Source organism: Piliocolobus tephrosceles, chromosome 5 (genome assembly GCF_002776525.5).
Source record: "Piliocolobus tephrosceles isolate RC106 chromosome 5, ASM277652v3, whole genome shotgun sequence".
NCBI lineage: Eukaryota > Metazoa > Chordata > Mammalia > Primates > Cercopithecidae > Piliocolobus > Piliocolobus tephrosceles.
In genome coordinates, this window is record NC_045438.1 from 112,240,445 (window position 1) to 112,265,366 (window position 24,922).

General features: G+C 37.7%; 1 protein-coding gene across 7 annotated transcripts in view; it reads left to right on the top strand.

Annotated features, from left to right (window-relative positions):
- DST (dystonin) overlaps window positions 1-24,922 on the top strand; it is a 501,678-nt gene that overhangs the window by 197,475 nt on the left and 279,281 nt on the right. For all 7 annotated transcript variants that reach the window (XM_031935627.1, XM_031935626.1, XM_031935628.1 and 4 more), the window contains one exon: window positions 15,312-15,373. In XM_031935627.1, the coding sequence (XP_031791487.1) occupies window positions 15,312-15,373 (62 nt within the window). The remainder of the gene's footprint in view (window positions 1-15,311; window positions 15,374-24,922) is intronic.

The following is a 24,922-nucleotide window of genomic DNA, read 5'->3' on the forward strand; positions in this document are numbered from 1 at the left end:
TCTTTCTTTCTTTCTTTCTTTCTTTCTTTCTTTCTTTCTTTCTTTCTCTTAGGGACTAGAAGGTGACTGTGTTACTTTCTCATGAAAATAGATAGGAGGAGCTGTGGAGTTTGAAAATCTGAGACCACTGTTCTCATAGTAGATAACAAAGAAGCATAGATTATTTTTAAAATGTCTGTAAGGAGATCTGAGAAGAGTGTCCACTTCTTCAAAGTTTGCCTTTGGTTTTCAGGACAAGCAAGTGGACAAGGCAAGAGTTCACTAGAAAGTTGAGGTATGGAGATGATCAACCCAAGGTGATATTCTCTAGTGGGTAAACTTAGGGGGATGTTCTTTTCTCCTCTGACTCCAGTTAGAGCTACTTTATCTCTGTCTGTTTTACATGTTGTGTTTTGGGTAAGTATTCACTGGGAGAATGAGTCCCTAGCTAAAACAGGTTTGAAGATCTTTTTCCCAAGAGGAATTAAGCCTCAGAGAGAAGTCTGTGGGCACCCCAGACACTTAACATTTATTGTGTGCCTTTCCTTTTGCTCATCTGTACTCCCGGTGTGGCTGCAGGGAGAGGTTGTGGTGATGGTGGTGGTAGCGGCAGAGCCCTTCTGGGATGGTGTTGGGTTACCTGGAGTGTGGTTCCTAAAGCCCACTGGGGCATGCATGGTGATCCTGTAACTAAAGCAGTTGTCCATACCAGCTGTAAACTACATTTAAATAAGCAACTTTAAGTGGGAGGCCATGTGATTATGAACAAACCCAGAATGAAAATTTTTTCCAGTGGTTCAGAGCAGTTGTCTTTGGAGTTCTCCACCCGTTTATTCCTGCTGATGACTCACTCTGCAACTGGCCCTGTTCTATTATAGGAGTGAAAAGTGTTACGCTTGTGAATCATACCTGTAATTTCCATTGCCTTAAAAAATGTGGCCTCACAACCTGAGAAAATACTCTTAAACTCCCTGGTCAAATTAAAGAGACCACAGTGATATGAAAGTAGTTACTAAGAATTCTAGATCACTTTTTTTTTCATGAAAAATGGAACTTCTTATATGAGTATTAGGCCATGTATTAAGGTATATCTGATTTTATTCCTTAGGCCATATTCATGGTACCAGTCAATACTTATCAAGAAAGACTCTGATTATGTTCAGGGTAAACAGAATTAGAGCATTCCACTGTGTGGTAACCTACAGTATCAGAGAAAGACAAGAGCTCCCAAGCTCCTGTTTTTTATTTTTTTGAGACACAGTCTTACTCTGTCACCCAGGCTGGAGTGCAGTTGCCTGATCTCGGCTCACTGCAACCTCTGCCTCCCAGGTTTAAGCAATTCTCCTGCCTCAGCCTCCTGAGTAGCTGGGACTACAGGTGCATGCCACCATGCCTGGCTAATTTTTTTGTATTTTTAGTAGAGACGAGGTTTCACCATGTTGGCCAGTCTCAGACTCCTGACCTGAAGTGATCCACCTGCCTCAGTCTCCCAAAGTGCTGGGATTACAGGCCTGAGCTACTGTGCCCAGCCCAAGCTCTTATTTTTGACTTTGTATTGATTTATATCATCACCTTGAGAAGATTGAAAATTTCTCTGTACCTTTTTCTAATATAGGGGACTTTTATGCAGTTTATTTAGTGAAGGGCTTGATCCTTAACAGCCAAGGCCATTTTATTTTGGTTTTTCTTTTTCTGGAATTGATATAGTAAGAAATCACATCTGTTTATCTTATGTCCTGTCCTAGTTCCTTGATGTTGGAGACTGTGTAGTTTGATTCACCCTTACCTCTTAATTTTGTACAGTAGAAAAGGTATTAGAATATCTGGGCCAAATTCCAGCTCTGCTGTTTCCTTGCTTACAGAAATCTTGGGCTAAGTTATGTTCTTTGAAATGTATTTTTAAAAAATCAGTAATAAGAGGATGATGATCGATAAAAATAGCAGTAAGATTGTTGTGAGATGAAATGAAATTCTGTAGTGCATAGTGTTGTGACTTTGATGTTTATTGTAGGTGCTTGATAAGAATTTGCTGATTGAAGTGTCTAGGAAGCCAGTATATTTCTTGAGAGCCTAGTACATAAACTTAATTATACTCTATTATCATATTTAGTGCTTATAAGAATACTGTGTGAATAGGTGTCTAGTAATACCTATGATTCTGCTTTATAGATGAGAAAACTTGAGTTGCACAGAAGTTAAATCATTTTCCCAAGCTGAAATTGCTAGCCAGTGTTGATGCTAATATTTGAACCCAGGTTTATGTAGATTCCTTGCCTCTACTGATTCTTAAGTCTTGTTTTTTGTCCTTACCATAGCTGCCTACCAAAACCTACCAAATACGGTCTAGTGAAACCATATACAGGGTATACAACCATATACAACCATAACCATATATGAAACCGTATATAGGAATATATATTCTTTTATATTTTGAATTCTAAAGGCACCTACTTATTTAATGAACTTATGTAGGCATATGTTGTCCAGGTAGGCTATTGGTTGGAACAGAAAATAGCATAAAGGTAAGAAGAAATAGGATTCTTTCAGAAACCAACAAGTCATAAAATTTCAAAGAAACTTGAAAAACTGTATGTATTCCTTATAATTTGTTGATTTTATTTTTATCTGAGTTACTGGAGGTCCTGCTTTGATAAATTTTGACGGTATCTTGTATGAATCTGATTTTTAAAGTGAACTGTTCTGTTTTTGTCCTTATACATGTGTACTAATTATAAAAGTTTTCAAAACTGAATACTTTAAAACACCAAATTACTTAAGGTCTTCATAATATAATGGATTTACCTTACATATAAATAATGTAGAAATGATGCTTATTTAATTTATTTTCATCAAGTTACATATCTCTGCGCTTTGGGGTATATTCTTATCTAGATCTCTGAATCTAGAAAGAAAGGCTGATAGTGAAAACCTTTAAAAATCTAATTTCTTAAGGTTAGCATGTTACAGATTAAGAGTCGCAGAAGCTTTCTGTCCTTAAACAGTGACTCAGATCAGCAGAAGTTAGATTATATATAATACTTAAATGTTGTAGCAGTATTACTGTAATTAGAAATCTCTTTATGTTTATATGTTTTTAGGATGCTCAGGTAGGAGAAGGTAGATTCTAGGAGTTTTATATTCAATTCTTAGCCAATTGTGAGAACTGATACCAGTAAATTTGTTGTTAGAGCAGAACCTGATCCCCTAGATCCCAGCCAACTATACGATTGGACCTCAGCTGCTCAGCAACTGCACTTACAGGAAGGCAGGAGATCTGATGACTGGGAGAGCAGATAGTGGTAGAGGAGGAGATACACAAGAAAGCATTTGTATGGAGAGATTTATGGCGTCTGTAGTTTACATCTCAGCTTACCTAGCACATTCTACCATTCTACTCTTGTCCTGTGTCTGGATTCATGACAGATGCCAGCAAAACCATTTGTTTTGTTCTGTGGCAATTAAACTTTGAACAAGGAGACTCTTCACGTGGTGAAATTTCTGACTATATTCTCAGTAACTGATTCTCCTTTCAGAGACCTCCTGTGCCTTCTCTATTTTGTATCTCAGACTGGGCAGCCATCCTCTGAAGAAGGTATCACCAGTTGCACCTCCACCTCTGCTCCCCAACTCTCACCCCTCCCCTGTCTTCTTCCCTTTGCCTTCCCTCCTGCAGCCATCAGCCTAAGAGCAAGTCCAGTCACACCTGAAGTGCTTAACTTCAGGCCAGAATGGGGTACTCTGGCCTGTGTCTCAGTATTTTTTCTATATCTTTACCATAGAGTTCACCAAGATATGTAATACATAAATGAATAAGATAACTTGAAACACATTTCCCCTCACAGTTATTATTAATAGTAATAAACACATACACCCTCTTTGAAAAATAATCAGGCACTCCATCTAGAAATATGTAGAATGAAATATGAAAGACACCATCTACCAGCCTGTCTCTCCTTACAGCTTCCACTGTCTTCTCCTGATGAAACTACTGTTCCTCATGATATACATCTTTTATATATATTTATTATTCTCCATTATTTTTACTTATCTTGTAAACATCTTTTATGTTACTATGTGCAGATTTTCCTTTATTAAAATTTTATAGGATAGGTGAAAGGTGAACTGTAATTCATTTAGTCTCCTGGTGACTGATATTTAAATTGTTTCAAATATTTTGCTATAGTAAACATCTTTGTGTGCTAATCATACATAAGCAATTATTTGTTTCCTACAAGTAGAGTTGTTGGTTCAGAAAGTATGTGGATTTTAAGTTTTAATGGACACTACTAAATTGTCCTCAAAAAAGTCTTTGTGGCTGGGCATGGTGGCTCATGCCTCTAATCCCAGCACTTTGGGAAGCCAAGGCTAGGAGATTGCTTGAAGTCAGGAGTTGGAGACTGGTCTGGACAAAAAAGGGAGATCCTATCTCTACAAAAAATTTTAAAAATTAGCTGGGAGTGGTGGGGTGTGCCTGTAGACCCAGCTGCTCAGGAGGCTGAGGTGAGTGGATCGCCTGAGCCCAGGAGGTTGAGTTTGCTGTGAGCTGTGATCATGCCACTGTACTCTAGTCTGAATGACAGAGTAAAACCCTGTCTGTTTAAAAAAAAAAAAAAAAGTATTTACCATTTTATATACCCACATTACCGTAGCTTGGGACTATCTATTTCTCTGCATTCAGCATTATCATTCTTACAAATTTGTGCCAATATGAAATCATTTTATATGCATTTCCTGATTAGAAAGTTGCTTTAGTATTACCTCATATTTTTGTTGGCCATTTGCATTTCTTCTATGAATTGTATGCTCACATCATTTATAATTTAGGAAGAGCTGTCCTTTTTTCTTACTAATTAATAGGAGTTATTACTCGATTTGGATATTATTGATGTATATTTTATATAGAGAGCAGATGTTTTCTTCTAGTGAGTTTTTAAACTTTGTCTACAGTGTCTACTGTTATATCAGTGGTTTGTCAAATTTGATAGTTTTATTTAGTTTTTTTGGTTCATAACTTGTTTTGAAATATTCTTCCCACCCAACTATTTTAAAAGCATTGTTTTCTATATTTTTAAATGGTTTTATTTGTTTTAAGAATTGTCTTATTTCTAATATTGTATAATTTCTTCATGTACTGCCAGGTAGTATAAATCCGAAGATTTTACTGTAGCTGTGTGTTGGACTTGTTATTTCCACACCTCTTTTGAAATGTGCAAGAAGAAAGCTTTTCTTAAGCAATGCCTTACAATATTTCTTTGTACATGCAGCAACATGAGAATCTTTTGTTGCCAAAACAGAGGCAGACAATATTTATTATTGTGAGATCAACTGTAGGCTTCATGTATATAGGACTTTGCATTAGTAACTAAGCTAAGAAATTACTGGGAAATAACAGCATTCGTATACTTTCGCTTATGGAGTCCTAAAGTATTTTGCAAACTTTCTTAATGATGAATAATTTTATGTGATAAATTTGGTAGAATTTTCCTGGTAAGGACCTTCCTTTTAACAAAAGTAGGGTGGAGGGTCTAGTGGCTGGGGAGTGGTCTGTGGCTAAGGCTCAGTGTTATTAAGTAGCTTCCTCTAAGTCTGTCCTTCCACAGAGGTGAGTCACAGATGAGTGAATTGAAAGTTGGATTGACTAGAACATGAACATCAGTTGTAGGTCTGTACTAATAGAAATAAACCACACTGATGTTCCTGTGGAATGAATATTTGATAAGACTTTTCAATTAAAATGAGAGTGGGCACTTTTTCCTATTACCCATTTCAAATATGTGGCAGCTACAACTTCCAGTCACCAAGTAATGTTGGCTGAGATTTCTGTGGTTGAAGATCAAATCAGGTAGGCAAGTGAGGTGTTACTAGAGTGAGGCAGTGCTGTCAGCTGATGATTGGGTGTGAGCTGGTAGCTCACAGGTGGTTTGAGATGGGATTCTACAGGGGATGGGGTGGTGAAGTGCAGCCTCTTTGATTTGTTCTCACCCAGCTCCCTGTTCACCAACCATCCATTATCTAACTTTTTCAGGAACTGATCTTTTCAACAATCCCAGCTATTCCTTTCTTCTTTCTTCTGTAACACCAACAATATTACAGCTCTTCACTTGCAATATTTTTACTGCGTTGTACCACAGAGCTATTTCCAGGCAGTAATAGGGAAACGGACTAGCTTCCTTTCTTCTCCCTCCATTTTACCTTCATGTTTACCTTTTTTTTTTTTTTTGATACAGTCCTTTTCAAAGTGTTTCTCCATCTTTTAAAATTCACATCTGATCCTTAAACTCAGAAATCTCATCCCTGCCTTAAATTCTGATGTAACTTCTTAGTAAAGCATTGCAGCTCCCCTCCCTCCCAGTCTTTAGAATCACTAAGCTACAGAAGGTAAATTCCATCTTCTGTGGATTCCCACCATTGACAATTGGGCCAAGCTTTACTTTTTTTTTTTTTTTTTTTTTTTTTTTTTTTTTTTTTATGAGATGGAGTTTGGCTCTTGTCGCCCAGGCTGGAGTGCAGTGGTGTGATCTCGGCTCACTGTAACTTCCGCCTCCAAGCTCAAGCAGTTCTTCTGCCTCAGCCTCCCAAGTAGCTGGGATTACAGGTGCCTGTCACCATGCCCTGCTGATTTTTTGTATTTTTAGTAGAGATGGGGTTTCACCATGTTGGGCAGGTGGTCTTAAACTCCTGACCTCAGGTGATCCATCTGCCTCAGCCTCCCAAAGTGCTGAGATTACAGGCGTGAGCCATCATGCCTGGCCCAAGCTTTACTTTTTATTTTTAACTCATTTTTTTAAAGTTAGAATTTTATTTCCGAAGTATGAAATTATAATATTGAGTAGGCTTTTACAAACTGCATTCTCTGCTCTTGGTAGCTTCATGATCCTGGACAAGTTGTTTAACCTGTAGGTGCCTCAGTTTCTTCATGTGTAAATGGAAGTTATCTCACTGATTGTTATGAGTATAATGTGCAGTGTATGTGTGTTATATATGTGTGTGTAATTGAAACAATACCTGGCAAATAATGAGTGCTCTCTAAGTGTTTGCTATTATTTTTATCATCCTGGTTTCAGTGAAATAGACAGGCTCAGACTTTCCTGTAGTGGAGGCAAGGACTCTAAAGATAATTTGAAAAGGAGAGATAGGAAGAGAAGGGCTATTTACTAAGCAGATACTTTGAACTTCTCAGCAGGAGCAGGTACAGTTTATTCATTTATAGTATATTTAGAATACGGTTAGAAAATCATATAAAGATGTTTCAAAGCATCTTGGCAACTGTTAATCCAGCAGTATTGTGGTATGATTGAATGCTGGTTTTCTATTGTTGAAATAAGTAGTGATCATTTTTGTTTTTTTTTTTTCTTTTTGGAGTTAAATGTGTATACATACAGTTTCTATTCAGGAAGGTCTATTGGTCTAATGTTTCAGACAAACATAAGAATGCTGCAGATAGTTGGTCTTTTGCTTGTTTAGAACAAGAGTTCTCATATCTTGACTTTTCATTGTTCATTCATTCATACTTAGAAGTGAAGTGCTCCTAAATTGGAGGCACCTTGCTTTTCCTGCATTATTAGATTAGGGGTTCTATTGTTTGATGACATAAAGGGTTTGGAATCAGACTTCTTAAGATCCCACTTTGGCTGTGGAATTTTAGGCTACATTCTTAATCTCTAGAACTTTAATTTTCACAGCTTTAAACTGAGGACAGTACTACCCAACTCAGAATTATTGTGAAAACCAAATTAAAATTTATCTATAAGGCATACATAAAGAAATACCCAAAAGTAGTTTTCTCCCAGAAGGATGTATGTCTAACCTATAAAGGTGATCCTTCCAAATCATGTTCCTAGCACACATATCAGGGATAAGTTAAACAAGTTAGGCTGGATTTTTTTTTTTCTTTTTATTGCAGGGGAATTCTGCCTGGGGTGTTAGAAGAGAGAATGTGATGAGTTAGTTCAGCTGTGAAATCTAACATCCTATTGGTTTGCCTCATTGCAAAACAAAAAAAAGGAATTAAAACTTTTTTTTAAAGGACTTCTTAAGAACAACTTTAAAATGGAAAGGAGAAATAGACAATTTAGTTTCTTTTTAGTAACAGTTGTATATATCCCCTACAAAAATAGTAGAGGAGTCTGGCTTTGTTAATGTTTGTTTAAAAGGAGGTGTTGACTAGTTTTCAGCTTGCAAGTAGGAGTGTCTAGTCAGTGTTTTCTTTTCTACATAGAAAGTTAACAGGACTCTGACACATCAGAGTTTGTACGGAGAGAGTTTAGGGAACTGCTGCACAGATTTCCTGCAGAATGATGGGACAGCTCATGAAAAATGGTCAAGATTGGAACGCAAAGCTGGTGGGACTGATGTGCTGTATGGGTTAGTAGTATTACGTATACTGTCACTTTCATGTTTTCAGAACCGGGAAGGGAAAGTTGCACTACCTGCTTTGGTTTGCATGGCGATAGTTTAGCTGATTGTCCGGCACCTTTCAAAAACCTGTACCGAAATCAGGACAACTTCTGAGGCTCCCTGGAGAGAACGCCCCCACCTATTGTGGTCCGCAGAATATAAGATAATCTCAATACTTACTGTGTGTGTGGTACTGAGTGAGTTTAGCTTTTTTTGGATTTCACTGAAAACCAGTTAATATAGATTGTGATAATCAGTGCTCTTTTTGCATTTATTTGTTCCCCTGCAATTCTGTTATTCTTTGTCTTCAGTGTAGTTACATATTTTCAGCTGTTGCAAGTTATAAGGGGGATATGAATATATATTTTTATTGAAAACTTAATCTATAAATGAAATAATTTTCAAATAGAGGAATGTTATAAAAGTTCAGTTGTTTAAAATCACAGGAATGATTTTTCCTTTTTGTTGCCGTAGCAACATTGCCCTAAATATAAATCTCAGTGTTAGACATCTCTAACTGAAATGAAATATTGAACCATTGTGAGACTTGTAATTGGAAAATTAGATGGTGTAATCTGGAATACTCTCTTCTGAAATAACTCCCTTTTGAAATAATGTGTATGGAAAGTGGTGTGATTTACAAAGTCTTCCCAGACTTAAATTATTCTCTGCTCTCTTGAAGAAAGTTGAAGCCTTTAAAATTCACATTAACTCTTTTCTCATTGCTGTAGCATTGTGGGAATCTTCTCATGTTAAAGAGCATACTTTGCTATTTGAATGGGACTCATTTAAGTTGATTGTGGTTTTAAAGAAAAGGTTTAGGTTGTTCCTGTTAGAAAACAGTATCATAATTTGTGATCTACGTGTGTTACTTAGTTAACTTTAGTCTTTGTATCTTATGTACTTTAGTTATGGATCGTAATTCCTAGGTATTACCTCAGTAGTACCTACCAAATATCATGTTATTAGCAGTGCTTTTGAGCCTCTAGCACAACAACAACAACGACAAAACCTCATTGATTGAAAGAACCTTTGTATAGTTATATTATTTAAGCGAACCTATCCTCTGTACTTAGAGGTAAATTATTTGATTAAATCAGCTTTCTTAATATACCACTTGGGTAAGTAATTAGCCAATTTATCTATAGAATCTGTTTTACCTCATATTCCTTGAACTATAAGGACCAGTTTTTATTCACTTAGAAAAGAAGAAATCTATTTTGTTAACCCTTTTGTACCCAAGAGGAAAGTAGTTTCTATAATACACATAATACATTAAATTTATTTTGTGACTTGATATAGAAACTCTCTATTCTTGAATTACAAAGATTTTTAATGTGTTATTAATTTTTTTTTCTTTAGGATTTAGCATCGGGGCCTTGGCTGTTATTTAATGGGAATAATATGGATATTACCTAGGAAGTAATTTTTTCATTTACTCTGTTTTCTTTTTACTGGATGCTTAGAAAAGCACTGCTGAAAATGTGATATGAGTGCTAGACTTTGGCACAGAACTTCCATTGTTTGCAGTCACTTGTCCAAAGTTCACATCACATCACAGAGCCAGATTCCCCAGCTCCCTGTCTGTGACTGAGATGTGGTCAGCATTTCCATTTGAAAAATGACAGTATCTTGGGGATAGTGGAAGCAACTCTGTAGGGAAGCATAATAGTTGGGTCCTAACCACAGCTCTTTCAGTGTTAAATGATTAAGTAAGAGTTTCTTTCTGGTGGAGAAATTGACACATGGCTGGCTTCTGTCTTGCTACCCTACTTTCTCTCCTTTACACCCCATGTGACAGCCCTGGATGAGGTTGGTCCTTCTCTCTTTGGTGCTTGCATACATGGTGAGTCCCACGTACTTCTCTCAGTTGGTATGCTTACCACACTGCCTTTCTGTCAGGTATCCTTTCCAGGTGATGAGCTTCAGAAACCAAGACCAGTGCTTTCTCTGCAGCCTGGTGGTCCCAGTGTTACAGGGAAGGGGTCCAGATCCAGACCCCAAGAGAGGGTTCTTGGATCTCTTGCCAGAGAGAATTCAGGGTGAGTCCATAGAGTAGAGTAAAGGCAAGTTTATTAAGAAAGTAGGCTGGGCGCCGTGGCTCATGCCTGTAATCCCAACACTTTGGAAGGCCGAGGCAGGAGGATCACCTGAGGTCAGGAGTTCGAAACCAACCTGGCTAACATGGCGAAATCCTGTCTTTACTAAAAATATAAAAATTAGCCGGGTGTGGTGGTGCATGCCTGTGATCCCAGCTACTCAGGAAGCTGAGACAAGAGAACCTGGGAGGCAGAGGTTGCAGCGAGCTGAGAATAAAGAATGGCTACTCTGTAGACAGCAGCCCTGAGGGCTGCTGGCTGCTCATTTTTGTGGTTATTTCTTGATGATATGCTAAACAAGGGGTGGATTATTCATGTCTCCTCCTTGTAGACCATACAGGGTAACTTCCTGACATTGCCATGGCGTTTGTAAACTGTCATGGTGCTGGTGGAGTGTCACAGTGTGGACGACCAGAGGTCACTCTCGTCACTATCTTGGTTTTGGTGGGTTTTAGCATCTTTACTGCAGTCTGTTTTATTAGCAAGGTCTTTATGACCTGTATCTTGTGTTGACCTCCTCTCTCAACCTGTGACTTAGATTGCATTAACCATCTGGGAATGCAGCGCAGTAGGTCTCAGCTTCCTTTTACCTAGCTCCTATTCAAGATGGAGTTGCTCTGGTTCATACCTCTCTGACACCAGCACTGCTATAGCACTGGACTCATAAAATGACCAGATAGCTGCTAGGACGAAGAGTGAGTAAATGAGGGAAGTACAGAATCTGCACTTATCAGTGAAGAGAACTAGTCAATTGTTTCTGTTTCCTTGTTCCTGCTTTACATACAAATTGGTAATTCAGGTTTGTTTCCAACCTGAATTGTTTAGGAATAGCAAGGCCGAAAGACATTTAAGACACCATTATTGCTTTAAGAGATATAGTTGTATATACTACTGTATATATACAAGTAATTCTATATTGTTTTCCTGAGTTGGATTATCCTTCCTGAAATAAAATTATTTCACACTATCTGTCCAGTGCATAGAGGCATTGTGGCATAGAGGCTTTGTGGTATCTAGTATGTGGTAGACAAAGATGAATGAGGTATAGATGATGCCCCTAAGGGGCCAACAGAGGAATTAATAAACATTTTGTGGATAATATTATTAGTTCACAATTATTAATATCATTGCTTTTGCTAGCAGTTTTAAGCAAAGTGCCTGTGGGTTTTACATTTGGAATCAGGCAAATGAAACAATTTTAGGGTCAGGCGCAGTGGTTCACACCTATAATCTCAGCACTCTGGGAGGCTGAGGCAGGTGGATGGCGTGAGCTTAGGTGTTTGAGACCAGCCTGGGCAACATGGCAAAACCCCATCTCTGCAAAAAGTACAAAAATTCACCAGGCGTGGTGACCTGCACCTGTAGTCCTAGCTCCCTGGGAGGCTGAGGTGAGAGGATCACTCGAGCCTGGGGAGGTGGAGGTTGCAGTGAGCCGAGATTGTGCCACTGCAGTCCAGCCTGAGCAACAGAGCGAGACTCTGTTGTCTCAAACAAAACAAAGCAAAGAAGAAAAACCAGGCCTGGCACAGTGGCTCACGCCTGTAATCCCAGCACTTTGGGAGACCGAGGCGGGCAGATCACGAGGTCAGGAGATCAAGACCATCCTGGCCAACATGGTGAAACCCTGTCTCTACTAAAAATACAATTAGCCAGGTGTGGTGGCACATGCCTGTAGTCCCAGCTACTCAGGAGGCTGAGGCAGGAGAATCGCTTGAACCTGGGAAGCAGAGGTTGTAGTGAGCCGAGATCATGCCACTGCACTCCAGCCTAGGCGACAGAGCAAGACTTCATCTCCAAAAAACAAAAAAAAAAAAAAAAAAAAAAAGAAAAAAAAATTAGTATGAATTCTGAGCTTTTATAATCAGAATTTGCAAACTTCTATTGTCTGGGAATACTTTCTGCACCCCTTTCTCTAGTTTTTAAGTACTCAATGTTAAGAAGTAGATTAGAAGTTTGGGGCACTGAAAAGGTGTTATAGGCAGAATCTAAAGATAGGCTATATATAAGCACCTTTTGTTTCTCCCTGACAGTGATAGGAAATGGAAGGTGTTTCAATGAGGTGCTTTGGAGAAGAAATGCTTATGAAATAAAAACTACTTTATATGTCCCGCCTCCCGTTCTTATTAGAATAGGAGACCTCTAAATGATAATGCTATCACTGAGTAGTTTTACAAGTTGAATCTGAACAAACCATTGTATCACTTTACTAAAATTTCTGTTTCCTTTTCTTGAACATTTGTGTTTTTTCAGAATTTTTATTTTCCTGTTGTAAACACTCTGATTTATATTCTCATAGTTACATTTTGTACATACTGTGATTATAGCTTCAGAATAGATTTTAGAAGTAGATTTGCTGGGAAAGGTCGTAGATATTTTTAGGGCTTTTTATGTGTATTGACACATGGTTGTAGGGCAATGTTGTCCAATAGAGCTTTGTTTTAGAGCATTTCTGTCTGACAGAAACTTCTGTGGTGATGGGATTAGTCTATATCAAATTATTCTAAAGCAGTGCTGTCCAGTAGAGCTTTGTTCTAGAGCAGTGCTAATAGAAATTTCTGTGATGATTAGAATATTCTGTTTCTGTGCTTTTCAATAAGTTAACCATTAGCTACATGTGACTGTGGAGTACTTGAATTGTGACTAGGGGCAACAAAGAAACTGAATTGTTAATTTTATTTTGCTTTAATTAACTTTGTCACCTTAAATAGGTGTATGTGACTAGTGGCTACAGTATTGAACAATGCAGGTGTAGAAAGTTTAAATTAAATGACATTTTCATTAGCAGTATGTGTGTCTGCTTCCTATGTCCTTTTCAACGTGAAATTTTTTTAAAAAATAAAATCTCGGCAATTTGATAAGTTAGAAAGCCTTATCTGTGTTATTTTATATTATTATTGTTAGTGAGGTTGAGTACCTGTGTGCATTACATTTTAATTGTTATTTTATTATTTTTCTGAGACAAGGTCTTGCTGTGTCACCTAGGCTGGAGTACAGTGGCGCCATCATGGCTCACTGCAGCCTTGACCTCCTGGGCTCTAATGACCCACCCGTCTCAGCCTCCCAAGTAGCTGGGACTACAGGTGCATGCCACCATATCTGGCTAAGTTTTGTATTTTTTTGTAAAAAGGATTTCCTCATGTTGCCCAGGCTAGTCTCCAACTCCTGGGCTCAAACAATCTGCCCTCATTGGCCTCCTGAAGTGCTGGGATTATAGGCGTAAGCCACCACACTCAACCCTTGGGCATTACCTTTTTAAAAATTAATTAACTGTCTGCTTTTGCCCACTTACGCTTTATGATGTTAATCTTTTTCTTTCTTATTGCTGGTTTTTTGTAATAATGTTAGTAACATTTGTCTCATATTGTATATATTTTCCTCAGTTGATATATTTTTGTTTACATTCAAATTATTCTAGAGAACATAAATACTTTTAATAAATAGGACAAACATTTTCAAAGAAACTCTAGTTATATTACAATAGAGGAGGTATTGAGGAGAAAAAGAGATTGAAGAATGAGAAGAAAAAGAGGTGAAGAAAGAGACTGAGACATATCTTACCCCCAGGGAAAGGATGGAGAACATCTGAATTGTGGTAGAAGAGGAAAGAAGACCACCAGGGAAGGAGAAAGAGGTAGCACTGGAGGCAGAAAGGACAGAAGAAGGAAATAAGAAAGTAAGGAATTGCTGCCTAGAGGTAGGGAGGAGAAAGATGGTATAATATAGTTTTGAATGCTAGCTCTAGGTGTTGGATGGTTCTCATTCTCCTTTGAAATAATAGCTTGAGGGACCACAGCATTCCAATTGCTCTTTTTCCTTAAATCAGAAGAAAACTTTTGTCACTCTTCTTTGCACTGTCTGTAGGAACCAGGGCAGGATCACTGTCCACAGTGAAGATCTAGTTGGGGCATTTTTTTGTTACACAGTTCAACACAGAACTCTAGGAAAGAAATAGCATAGGCCGGGTGCAGTCGCTCACGTCTGTAATCCCAGCACTTTGGAAGGCCAAGGTGGGCGGATCACCTGAGGTCAGGAGTTCGAGACCAGCCTGGCCAACATGGTGAAACCCTGTCTCTACTAAAAATACAAAAAAAAGAAGAAGAAAAAAATTAGCTGGGCATGGTGGTGCATACCTGTAGTCCCAGCTACTCGGGGGACTGATCCCAGAAGGCAGAGGTGGAGGTTGCGGTGAGCTGAGATCACACCACTGCACTCCACCCTGGGTGACAGAGTGAGATTCTGTATCAAAAAAAAAAAAAAAAAAAAAAGTATAGTGATTCCACTGAATAGTTAAGCATAATAATTAATATTCAGCCAGAGTCTACTTCAAGCCAAAAAGTCTCAATTTAGGCCTTGCCTTTTGTCAAGACTTTAAACTATTTGCTGGGTAATCATGAACAAGTCTTTATCCTTGTCAAGTCTTGGTTTCTTATTCTACAAAATGGGAGTAACACTACTTACCCTCCCTCTTATGGCTGTGAAGAGCAAATGGGACGTACATATGGTAAAGTGCTTTGGGAAATTCAGTGCAAGGACAAGGCTTAGGTTAGACAACTTCGTGGTGGTGGTGGTAATAAAGGGTTGTGGGACAGAGGGGGAGACGGTATTTGTTTAATGGAGGAATATTAGTAAATGCAGTATTGGGAAGAGACCAACCTGACAAGCAGATCTTTAAACACTTTCTTACAGAGAGCTGAAGTTTCCAAAATTTAACAAGAAACTTTGAATACACTGAACCATATCTTTTAAATATCTCATTTTTGTTTATATCCATGACCACAAGGTCATCTATTCATAGATTTTACCAACCTTATCTTTATATATATTTTTTTCTTCCAGATGAACGGGACAAAGTTCAGAAGAAAACATTTACAAAATGGATAAATCAGCATCTCATGAAGGTCAGTTTTTATTTCATTCACTTCCTGGAATTGTTTTGAATATTTCAGTTTATTTTGCAGTAATTGATTATATAGTTCTGAAGCACAGCTTTTGAAAATCATCTTGAAAGTTTAAATTCTAGAGAATTTTGCATGCATTTTAGGCATCTGTAATTATTTGGTGTGTGAACAGTGGGTAATGATGGAGGCGGAAAGATAAGTACCCAGTGATTACAGTGCATTCTGTGACATTAGTAAAACCTGTTACTGGAATCTATAAAATCTCAACAGTTTCAGAAGTCTGTACATATTTATATGTTAGTGCATGGAAAACCTACATTTCTTAGTAAGATATTTTTCTCTTTCAAGATTCAAACCAAATTCTAGCATCAGATGTATGTCTATGGCAGAAGGTTAGATGGGAATAAAGATATTGTAGAGACAGAAGTCTAGACTAATTTTATTCTTATACTTAATTTAATCCAGTGATTGGTGCTTATGTTTAACTTTCTTTATGAAGCAGTTAATGGTTGTGGTTCTTAAATTAATATGTACTTGTGTACCATGGGTAATTTTGAGAATATAAACTATCCAGAAAATAGATAGACACAAAATTTGCATATAATTTCATGGAGTTACTGGACCCCATTGAAGCCCTTCTGTAAATCTTGTGTAAGGAACCCTTAGGATTTCACAATAAACTATTGGTCACTTTCCCCTTTCTCCCACCTTTTATGGAGAGCCCTAAAGTTAAAATAGGTCATGTTTCTATTTGGAGTTTTCTCGCGTAGAAACATTATTTTAAATGTGGTTATATTGTTAAGCTAGCCAACATATCTTATTTAAACTATCATGAAGCTTAAGAGTGGCACCAGTAATGTAAATAGTGGCTAATCATCTTCTGTAAAAGTGATTTTTATTTCAGGGGCATATCAGAATTACCTTAGAGATGTGTCAGTCCTGTCTCTCTCACCACTTGACAGAACCTTTTTCTCAAATTCTGATAATATCCCTCAGGGAGGGCACATCACCCACTCTCTGACTGAGAATCACAAGTGATAAAAGGTCGAGACCCTCTGCTTTGTGAGAAAATATATTGTGAATTCTGATGTTGCATGTGGCAGTTCATCTGTCCTCTCCCAAGCTTTTATTTCATTCATTCCTGTAAGGAAGGATCTCTTCCTTACAGGCTAGGACACCTCTGTAAAGTTTGGGGTGTGGACTTTTGGAGCTGAAGACTCCATTGGGATTTTCCTATCCCTGAGGTGGCTTTAAGGGAAGCAAGCTCTTTGAAGAGGCGCCCCCTTGGCTGCAGCTGTCCTAAGCAGTCTTTGTAGCTATGGAGATCTAGGGGTGGGCATATATAGGGAAGCAAAGAGGGTTGCTTCGTATCTTCTGTAGCTACTGCGGTTCCAGATTGGTAATCAAGTCACAGATGCTGGCAGTGGACACCAGAGAAAAGTAGAAGCACAAATGAAAATAACTCATGGAAACCATAGCTCTGGCACTAGACATATTTATTGGGGACCTACTATGTGCCAAGCATGTTGGACTTGGACTTTCATTTTATGGATGGTTCATAAATTAGATGATTTAGTATAAAGAGACTGCTTTTGCTAAAAGCATCAAAATACTAGTTGAGCTGTTTGAGGACAGAGGCTGTATTACTTATTCTGAGGGCCCATCATAGTGCCTGGCAAGAATATTCTCATCATGTTTAATACACGTTGCATACATTTAATTGTTGAGTCCTTCCAGCAGCCCTTCGAGGTGGCTTAATGTAGTGATTACACATACGTAGTCTTTAAAGTCAGACAGCAAGTGATCAAATCTTGATTTTCCTGGAATATGTACCTTTTTTTTTTTTTTGGGCAAAATGACCTCCTAGATAGATCTCCAAGATAATAAGACTTAATTCTGCTGTAACATACTAAGAATTGGGAAAATAAGTATTTTAGTTACAGTAGCCAATAGATAGATATATGCCAGTCTACCTGCTTAGGGTTATAATCAAGTTAGTTTGTTTCCTGAAGTCTATTATGGGTCAGAATTTAAAATTAGCTCTTATTAGATGGGTCAGAATTTAAAATTAGCTCTTATTAGATAAGGAGCCACTTTAGGGAGGGGGAAAGCTGGACAATATGGTCTTGGCTAACTCACACTGCCAGTTAGGTGCTTAAGTTCTTGTTCTGTTTTATTTTAGTGTCAGCTTAGTTAGTGTGGACTTTTCTTTTAATCCTGAGTTGTGCACTAAAATTTCTAATAGAGAACGCAAGTGTGTCAGAACATAGCTTCTTATCTTGTTTTTTTTTTTTTTTTATGTCTAGAAGTTATAGCATTAAATCAAGTGAAGAAAAATGATTAAATATCCCGAAACATTTTGGGGTACCAGGCTGCTAAGGTTCATGTTATTATTCATTAATCAGAAAAAATTCAGTCTTCATGGGATTTTTTCTATGCTGGACCTAAAACTGGTGAAAGGAACGTTGCACTAGGCAGTCAGCCTCATTTTTGTCTGACTAAGAGGATTGTTGAACACTTTTGTTTGGGTGGCTATTTGGTCATAATGCAGTTATTGGGACATATAAAGTAAATATATGAATGTTGGATAAAACGTCTTAATATTAGGCAAATATTTCTTCTGTATTGGTTTTCTTATATTCTTTACTTGAAATGTTGAATATATTCAGGGTGAAACAGGGAAAGGTAAGCAGTAGGTCCTATATCTTTCTTGGGGCCTACCATATTCCTTTCCAATTAATGACAAATGTGTTATTTGAAGAGCTTTTAATAAAATGGGATCATGTTATTTGCATGTTAAGGGAAAGGATGATAATGAAAAGATTAGTTGATAAAAGACGAGGAGTAAGGAGAGAAGAAATGGAAGTAGGATCATTCAGATAAAAATATTTCTGTGTGTATTTTTTGATTTGCCTTTTTTAACTGTAGGCATAAGTAGTTTTTAAATCATGGGGCAGAGAAGGGAGAGAAAGGGAGAATTGGAGATACACATTGGATGGCCCTTAAGGAGCCCTGTACCTGGATCTGGAGACCCTTCGTTCTTGTCCTTGGCTTTGTGTACTGTAATAAGTTGCCTGGAGTGCTGACTCAGGCTAGGGATATGTTCCCTCTCTTTTAAATAATTCTTAAAAGTTTTGCCTTTTCTGAATTTGTATCTTGTTAATTTAAATTTAATATTATTCACTTATTTCCCCCTGCTTTTTTCACCCTTGTCATGACTCCAAGAACTGTTCTTGTTTGTTCTGTCCCTTTGGACAGTGAGGTGCTTGAGAGGTTAGTCTCCAGGCAGGCCTTTCTTTACTGGATATTTTTTTTTTGTCATTTTTGTAAAAGGTATGTTGTGTTAACTTTGAACAAATTATCTTTGAAAGGAAAACATCTTTTGCAAGGTTATCAGTCTGTGACATGTACACCAAACAGAGGTGCAGAAAAAGCCTCACCTTTGAGGTCAGGTAAACGGGGATGTGTCCAGGCTTTGCAATTCATTATTTGTGTGAACTAATCTCTTTGTGCCCTCATCTGTAAAATGGTGGTAATGCCAGCTCGGTGTGAGGATTTAAATGAGATAGTCTAACTAAGCATAAAGCATAGCACTTGGCATATTGTTAGGCACTCTATAAATGGGAGCTTACGGTATAGAAGGGTGGGTTGACTTGGATGGTGTCAAAATTGTGAAGTTAAGTGTAAGTTGCTTTTGGTGCCTATCTACTTCCCTTATCTGTGTCTCTTTTTATTACATTGAGTACTTTTCCTTTTAGTTTATTCATTTTAGAAAAAGCTACAGTTTGGGATTCAGAATCTTTTTGAGGACATTGATAGATGTGTTGCCTCTTTACCTTAGAGTCCTGCTGGGACACTGAATGGCTTACCTGTGATAATCCTGTTAGCTGCACTCTCTTTGCCCCCTGCCTACCCCTCCACAGATTTTTAAAGGTTTATTTGGGAGCCTGGAGTCCTTTTTTAAATCTCCTTTTCTTCTTCTCCTGCACATTCTTCTCACAGAAAGGGAGTCAGTGAACACTCATCATACTTCTGAAAGGTTGGCAGCTTTTGGACCTCAAAGTTAATTTTACTTAGAGTCACACTTGGATGGCATCTTCTAAATCTTCTGGTTCAGTTCCCTCATTTAAAAGTAGGTTAAACTTGCCACACAGCTACTACTGGTAGAGCTGCACTAGAAGTCGTGAAATGAGAATACGAATTCGAATGAGATGCTGTCTCCAGCATTTGACTTCTTTGAGCACTGCAGTAGGTTGCAGGTCCCAGCAGGTCCCCCTTGGATGTGGGGTTGTGTTTACTTTTCTTACCTTCTAGTTTCAACTGTTTGCTAATTTTTGTGACTTGGGAGGTTGTGATTTATGTAGCTATAAAAAAGCATATACACAGTGCTCAGGGTTGATACTGGCTGGCATGGTCAATTTTTAAAACTTTATGTAACTGGCAAAAGTAAACATTGTGGAACTTTTAAATGATTGCGTAAGTTACTGTTACATTTATATGCATAAATATTTTCTTAAAATATTTGGTGAGGATTTTTTTGCTCTTTGATATAGCTTCTTTTACTGTTTTTTTGCTTATTTCAAAAGCATGCTCATTAAAAGGAAAAAAGTCAAAATTATAACTGTTTTTGGAAAATCAGTTAGAAACACAAAAGCATTTATTAGAAAAAGTTTTCCTGAAAACTCTGGCACAAAAGCTTGAAAAACAACCCATGATGTACCAAAATTACCGATACTTGAAAAAAAGCCATAACTGGGGCTAAACAGCCAAATGGCTGTTTAGCCCAAATGGTCGTGATGATCAAATTGCTTTTAACTGACTGTATGCCACTCTATATTTTCAAACCATGGTCTCATTTATGTTTAAGCTTTGCATATGTTGCTTCCTTAGAAGAGGGTCCCTTTGGATCTCCACTTTCATCTGGCTGATTAGTGAAGAATTAACTAGCACTTGTGAACTAGCACCCATTAAAATTAGGAACATGGAACCTGATTAAAAATTTCAAGATATTTAGTTCCTTGATTTAAAAGTCCTTGTTTATCCAGAAAAAAGCAATCTCTAAAAATATTATTGTTTAAAAAGTTAAATGTTTGATTTGTGACATCATTTGTTTTATTATATCATTTAAAATATCTAGATAGGGTAACAATTAATGTCAAATATTAAAGCAACTTTATAAGAAAACAAAATTTTCGTGATTATTAAATTCTTTCTAAGCCCAAACTTGCAACTTATACATAAAAAGGTAAAGTAATCCTGAGACCAAAAGTTTGAGAAATATTACTCTATGTAATAGGTTATTTATTGCAGCACTGTTATAACTGCAAAAGGTTGGAAATGACCTACATGTTCATCAATAAGAGATTGGTAAAAATAATTATGATACATCCAAACAGCGAAATACAACATTAGAAAGAATCAGGAGCATTACGCCAGAAAATGAAATGAAACACATCAATCTCTTATTGATGGTTTTACTGAGTCGGAAGAGGTAAAACCATCTCTATTTGCAGATGATAGCATCTTGTTTAATGAAAATCCCTAGGAGACCACCATAGTAACTACCAGAATGAATAAATGAGTTCAGTAAGGTTGAAGCATACAATATCAATATTTAACAAACTATTGTGTTTCTATACACTTGCAAAGAACAATCCAAAAATGAAATTAAGAAAACAGTTCTGGGCCGGGCACAGTGGTGCGCACCTGTAGTCCCAGTTACTTGGAAGATTGAAGTGGGAGAGCCTCTTGAGTCCAGTCTGGGTAACATGGTGTGACCCTGTTTTTTAATCTTTTGATTATCAAGGAAAATTCAGGATCAGGTCAGAGAATATTTTTCACTCAACAGTCCAGCAGATGACACTAAACTCTAAATAGTCTCAGCGGATGACGCCAAGCCCTCAGCCTGGCCTTCAACCGCTGCTGCTTCATCTGGCTTTCCCACTCACATCCTAGTGCCCTACACACCCCAGCCCTGGGCCAAGGCTGCTTGAGGGTGGGCCCTGAGAACTTTTAAAATGTAACCTTTTCTCCAGAAAAAAATTAATATGGCCTTATTTTGTATTTTTCAGAGCTAAAATTACATTTGTTTAAAGCAAATTGGCGAATTAATTAAAACTTGTATTTGTTGGTGAGCAGACATCTGTGGCTTTCTTCCAGATGTATTTAAATTTTCGTGTTCCAGTGATTCAGTTGTGTGACTAAGCCTGTCCTTGAAACTGATTGTTCTGCTAAGAACGTTTTCGTTTTGATTCATCATTCTTCAGAATACTTTTAAGAATAAAGTGCAGTTAACACACAGATCATTTACCTTGCAAATCATGGTTTCTAGATAAATTACTGGTGTCAGGAACATTTATGTATTATTCTTTAGCATAATTTAAACTGCAGAACTAGAGTAAGAGCTGGTTGTTATTGGAAATACCTGTGTCTTCAGTTCGCTAAATTTTACCTGGAGAATTGTTCCAAAATATAAAATTGATGACATTCTTTTGTCATTTACAGCATTTATTTCTGCCTGTTCTACCTAAGAAACTAGGTACTCCCTCTTTATATTAGAGGGTTTTATATAACTACTTGTTGTTACTCATCTCGTGCACTTTGCTGTCTAGAAATTCACAGGACAACAATGTGAGAAATGGCACCTACAAGTTAAGTACTGATTTAGCTTTTGCTTTTCTCAGGGAATGGGGTGGGGGACAGAGAAAGAAGGAAGGACTTTATTTTCTGAAGCACGTTAACAGCTATCATTGGAAGATTCCCTTTAATCACTTACTTAGACCTGGAATTAGAACTTGAGCCATGAGAGACTGTTTAGGAGGAGTAATTTAAGGGGGTGAATGATTTTTAGGGGAAGGTTGGAGTCCAGAGAAGTCTATATAATGTGGTTTCCTTGCATAGGATCCATCTAATTGGCAATTTATGGTGGAAATATATTCTTCAGTCCTGATCAGCTATATTGTAAATTTATTCCTTCACATTTGTAAGAGGCTATTTGGTCTAAATATTTTTTCTTTTTGTAAACTTTAATTTACTGACACGTAAATGCATTTGGAGAGGAAGAGGCCCTGGATGCCATTGTTGGACACACCCTGTTTGTGAGTCATCTACTTGGTTACTACATGGGAGACACCCAGCTATCACAGATTTTATCACTCTTCCATCATGACTTTGGAAATCTTAATTTACTCATGGCACAGATACTCTTTGCCCACGTAATGAAGTCAGTGACTTCATGACTCCACCAAATCAATCACACTATTCTTTATTGTCTGATTTGGTGGCGGGAAGAAAATATAAATCCTCAAGCTGAGAACACAGTGGTATCATTGAAAGAATAGAAAAAAAAGCTCTGTTTCCTCTGTGGTTATGACCATTGCAAAGTTATCAAATTTTACATAACAAGAAAATTTTACGTCTGTGGGATCAGATGAAATAGGGGAATTTTTTTTTTTTTTTTGAGATGGAGTTTTGCTCTTGTTGCCCAGGCTGGAGTGCTATGGTGCGATCTTGGCTCGTCGCAATCTCTGCCTCCCGGGTTCAAGCGATTCTCTGCCTCAGCCTCTTGAGTAGCTGGGATTACAGGCATGCGCCACCATGCCAACTGATTTTGTACTTTTAGTAGAGACGGGGTTTCTTCACGTTGGTCAGGCTGGTCTCGAACTCCTAACCTCAGGTGGTCTGCCCGGCCCAGCCTCCCAAAGTGCTGGGATTGCAGGCGTGAGCCACCGCGCCCAGCCAAAATAGGGGAATTTTCGAAGCATTAACTTTATAAAGGACTAATGAAAAATACTGCTTAGTAGAGTGTATTGCTTTGGGTTCTTAAAACCTACAAATAAGACTTTTTTTTCCCAGACCTTATATTTTTGTTAGTAGTTCCTAAACTGTAGCCTTGTCAAACTCACTTGGAGGGCTTGTTAAAATTGCTGGGCCCCATCCCAGGAGCTTCTGATTCACTAGGTCTGGGGTGCCCTGAAAACTGGCATTTCTAACAAATTTCAGGAATTTGTATTTCTAACAAAATGCTGATGCTGCTGACCTGGGGCTATATTTTGAGAATCCTGTTGTAGATAAATGGATATAAACATATAAATAACCATCTCTTTCATTTAGCATAACCAGTAAGTATTCTAATATAGTGTAGAGACTAATAGTAGCTATCTTTCATTGATCCCCTACTGTATGCTCAGTACTTTACAATATAGCTAATGTTTTAGAGCTAACCAGGATCTGTCACTCTCATGTCTTAATATGTTTAATTTTCACAGCAATCCTGTGGACAGGTCCTGATTATTGTTACGCCTGTGTGACTGATGATGAAACTGATACCCAGATTCCATAATTTCCCAAGGGCATACAGCTGGTAATTCTCAAGGCTGCTATGGAAAACAAGGCTGAGATTACCTAACTTCTTGTAGGCTACACAGAAGTCTAAGGAGAAAGTTAAAATTATACCTCACTTTCCCTGACTCCATATTCTTTGCTCTTTCTGCTATATTGAATTCTTGAGAATAATTTTTAGTTGAGTGATGAAAGATAAAAAAGGCCAAAGCTGAACTTGACATTTGGACATTGGTCTGATTCCTTTACAAATAGGACTTCACGTTTAAGTTATGTCTGTTATACTGTAAGAGATAACAGTGTATGTAGTTAAGGAAGAGTTGGTTTCTGGAGAAATGTCTGATTAACACCCCAAAGTGTAGAATTTAGGAGCAAATCTTGCAAATCAGGTTTTTATAAATGTGAAAAAATAGTTGACAGTTTCAAGATTTTAAGAGATATATAGAAGAGTATGAAAGATTCTTTTTTAGATAAGTAGCAGATTGGGATCAATAAATTATGAATTTTTTTACTGTCATGAAGAATAATGATTTATTGGTGATAAATTCCTTAATCAATTAAAAAAAAGTCCAGAATAATGTGGCAGGACTAGCCTCAGATGAAACTCCTCAGACACCGAGTTAAAGAAAGAAGTGGTTTATTCGACCAGGAGCATTGGCAAGACTCCTGTCTCAAGAGCGGAGCTCCCTGAGTGAGCAATTCCTGTCCCTTTTAAGGGCTCACAACTCTAAGGGGGTCCGTGTGACAGGATCATGATTGATTTGAGCAAGCAGGGGGTACGTGACTGGGGGCTGCATGCACTAGTAATCAGAACGAAACTGAACAGGACAGGGATTTTTACAGTGCCTTTCCATACAATGTCTGGAATCTATAGATAACCAGTTAGGTCAGGGGTCGGATCTTTAACTACTAGGCTTAGGTCAGGCTGGCCCAGGCCTGGTTTTGGGTCTGATTCCTTGGTTTCGGGTCTGGTTCCTAGGCGCTGGGCTACCTACCTTTAGTTTTGCTTCTCTTTCTTTTTCTGAGTATAAAACAATGTAAAACAATATGAGAGAGTCTGTCTCTCTTCTCTCAATAACACTGTGCTTACTTTCAATAGACCTGTATGTTGCACTTCTAGTATAACCAGGGCTGTATTTGAAATACAGTTTGAGAAGTTCTCCGTTTTTATATAGCTTGCCATTTGTTGGAGATATTAAATATATATGT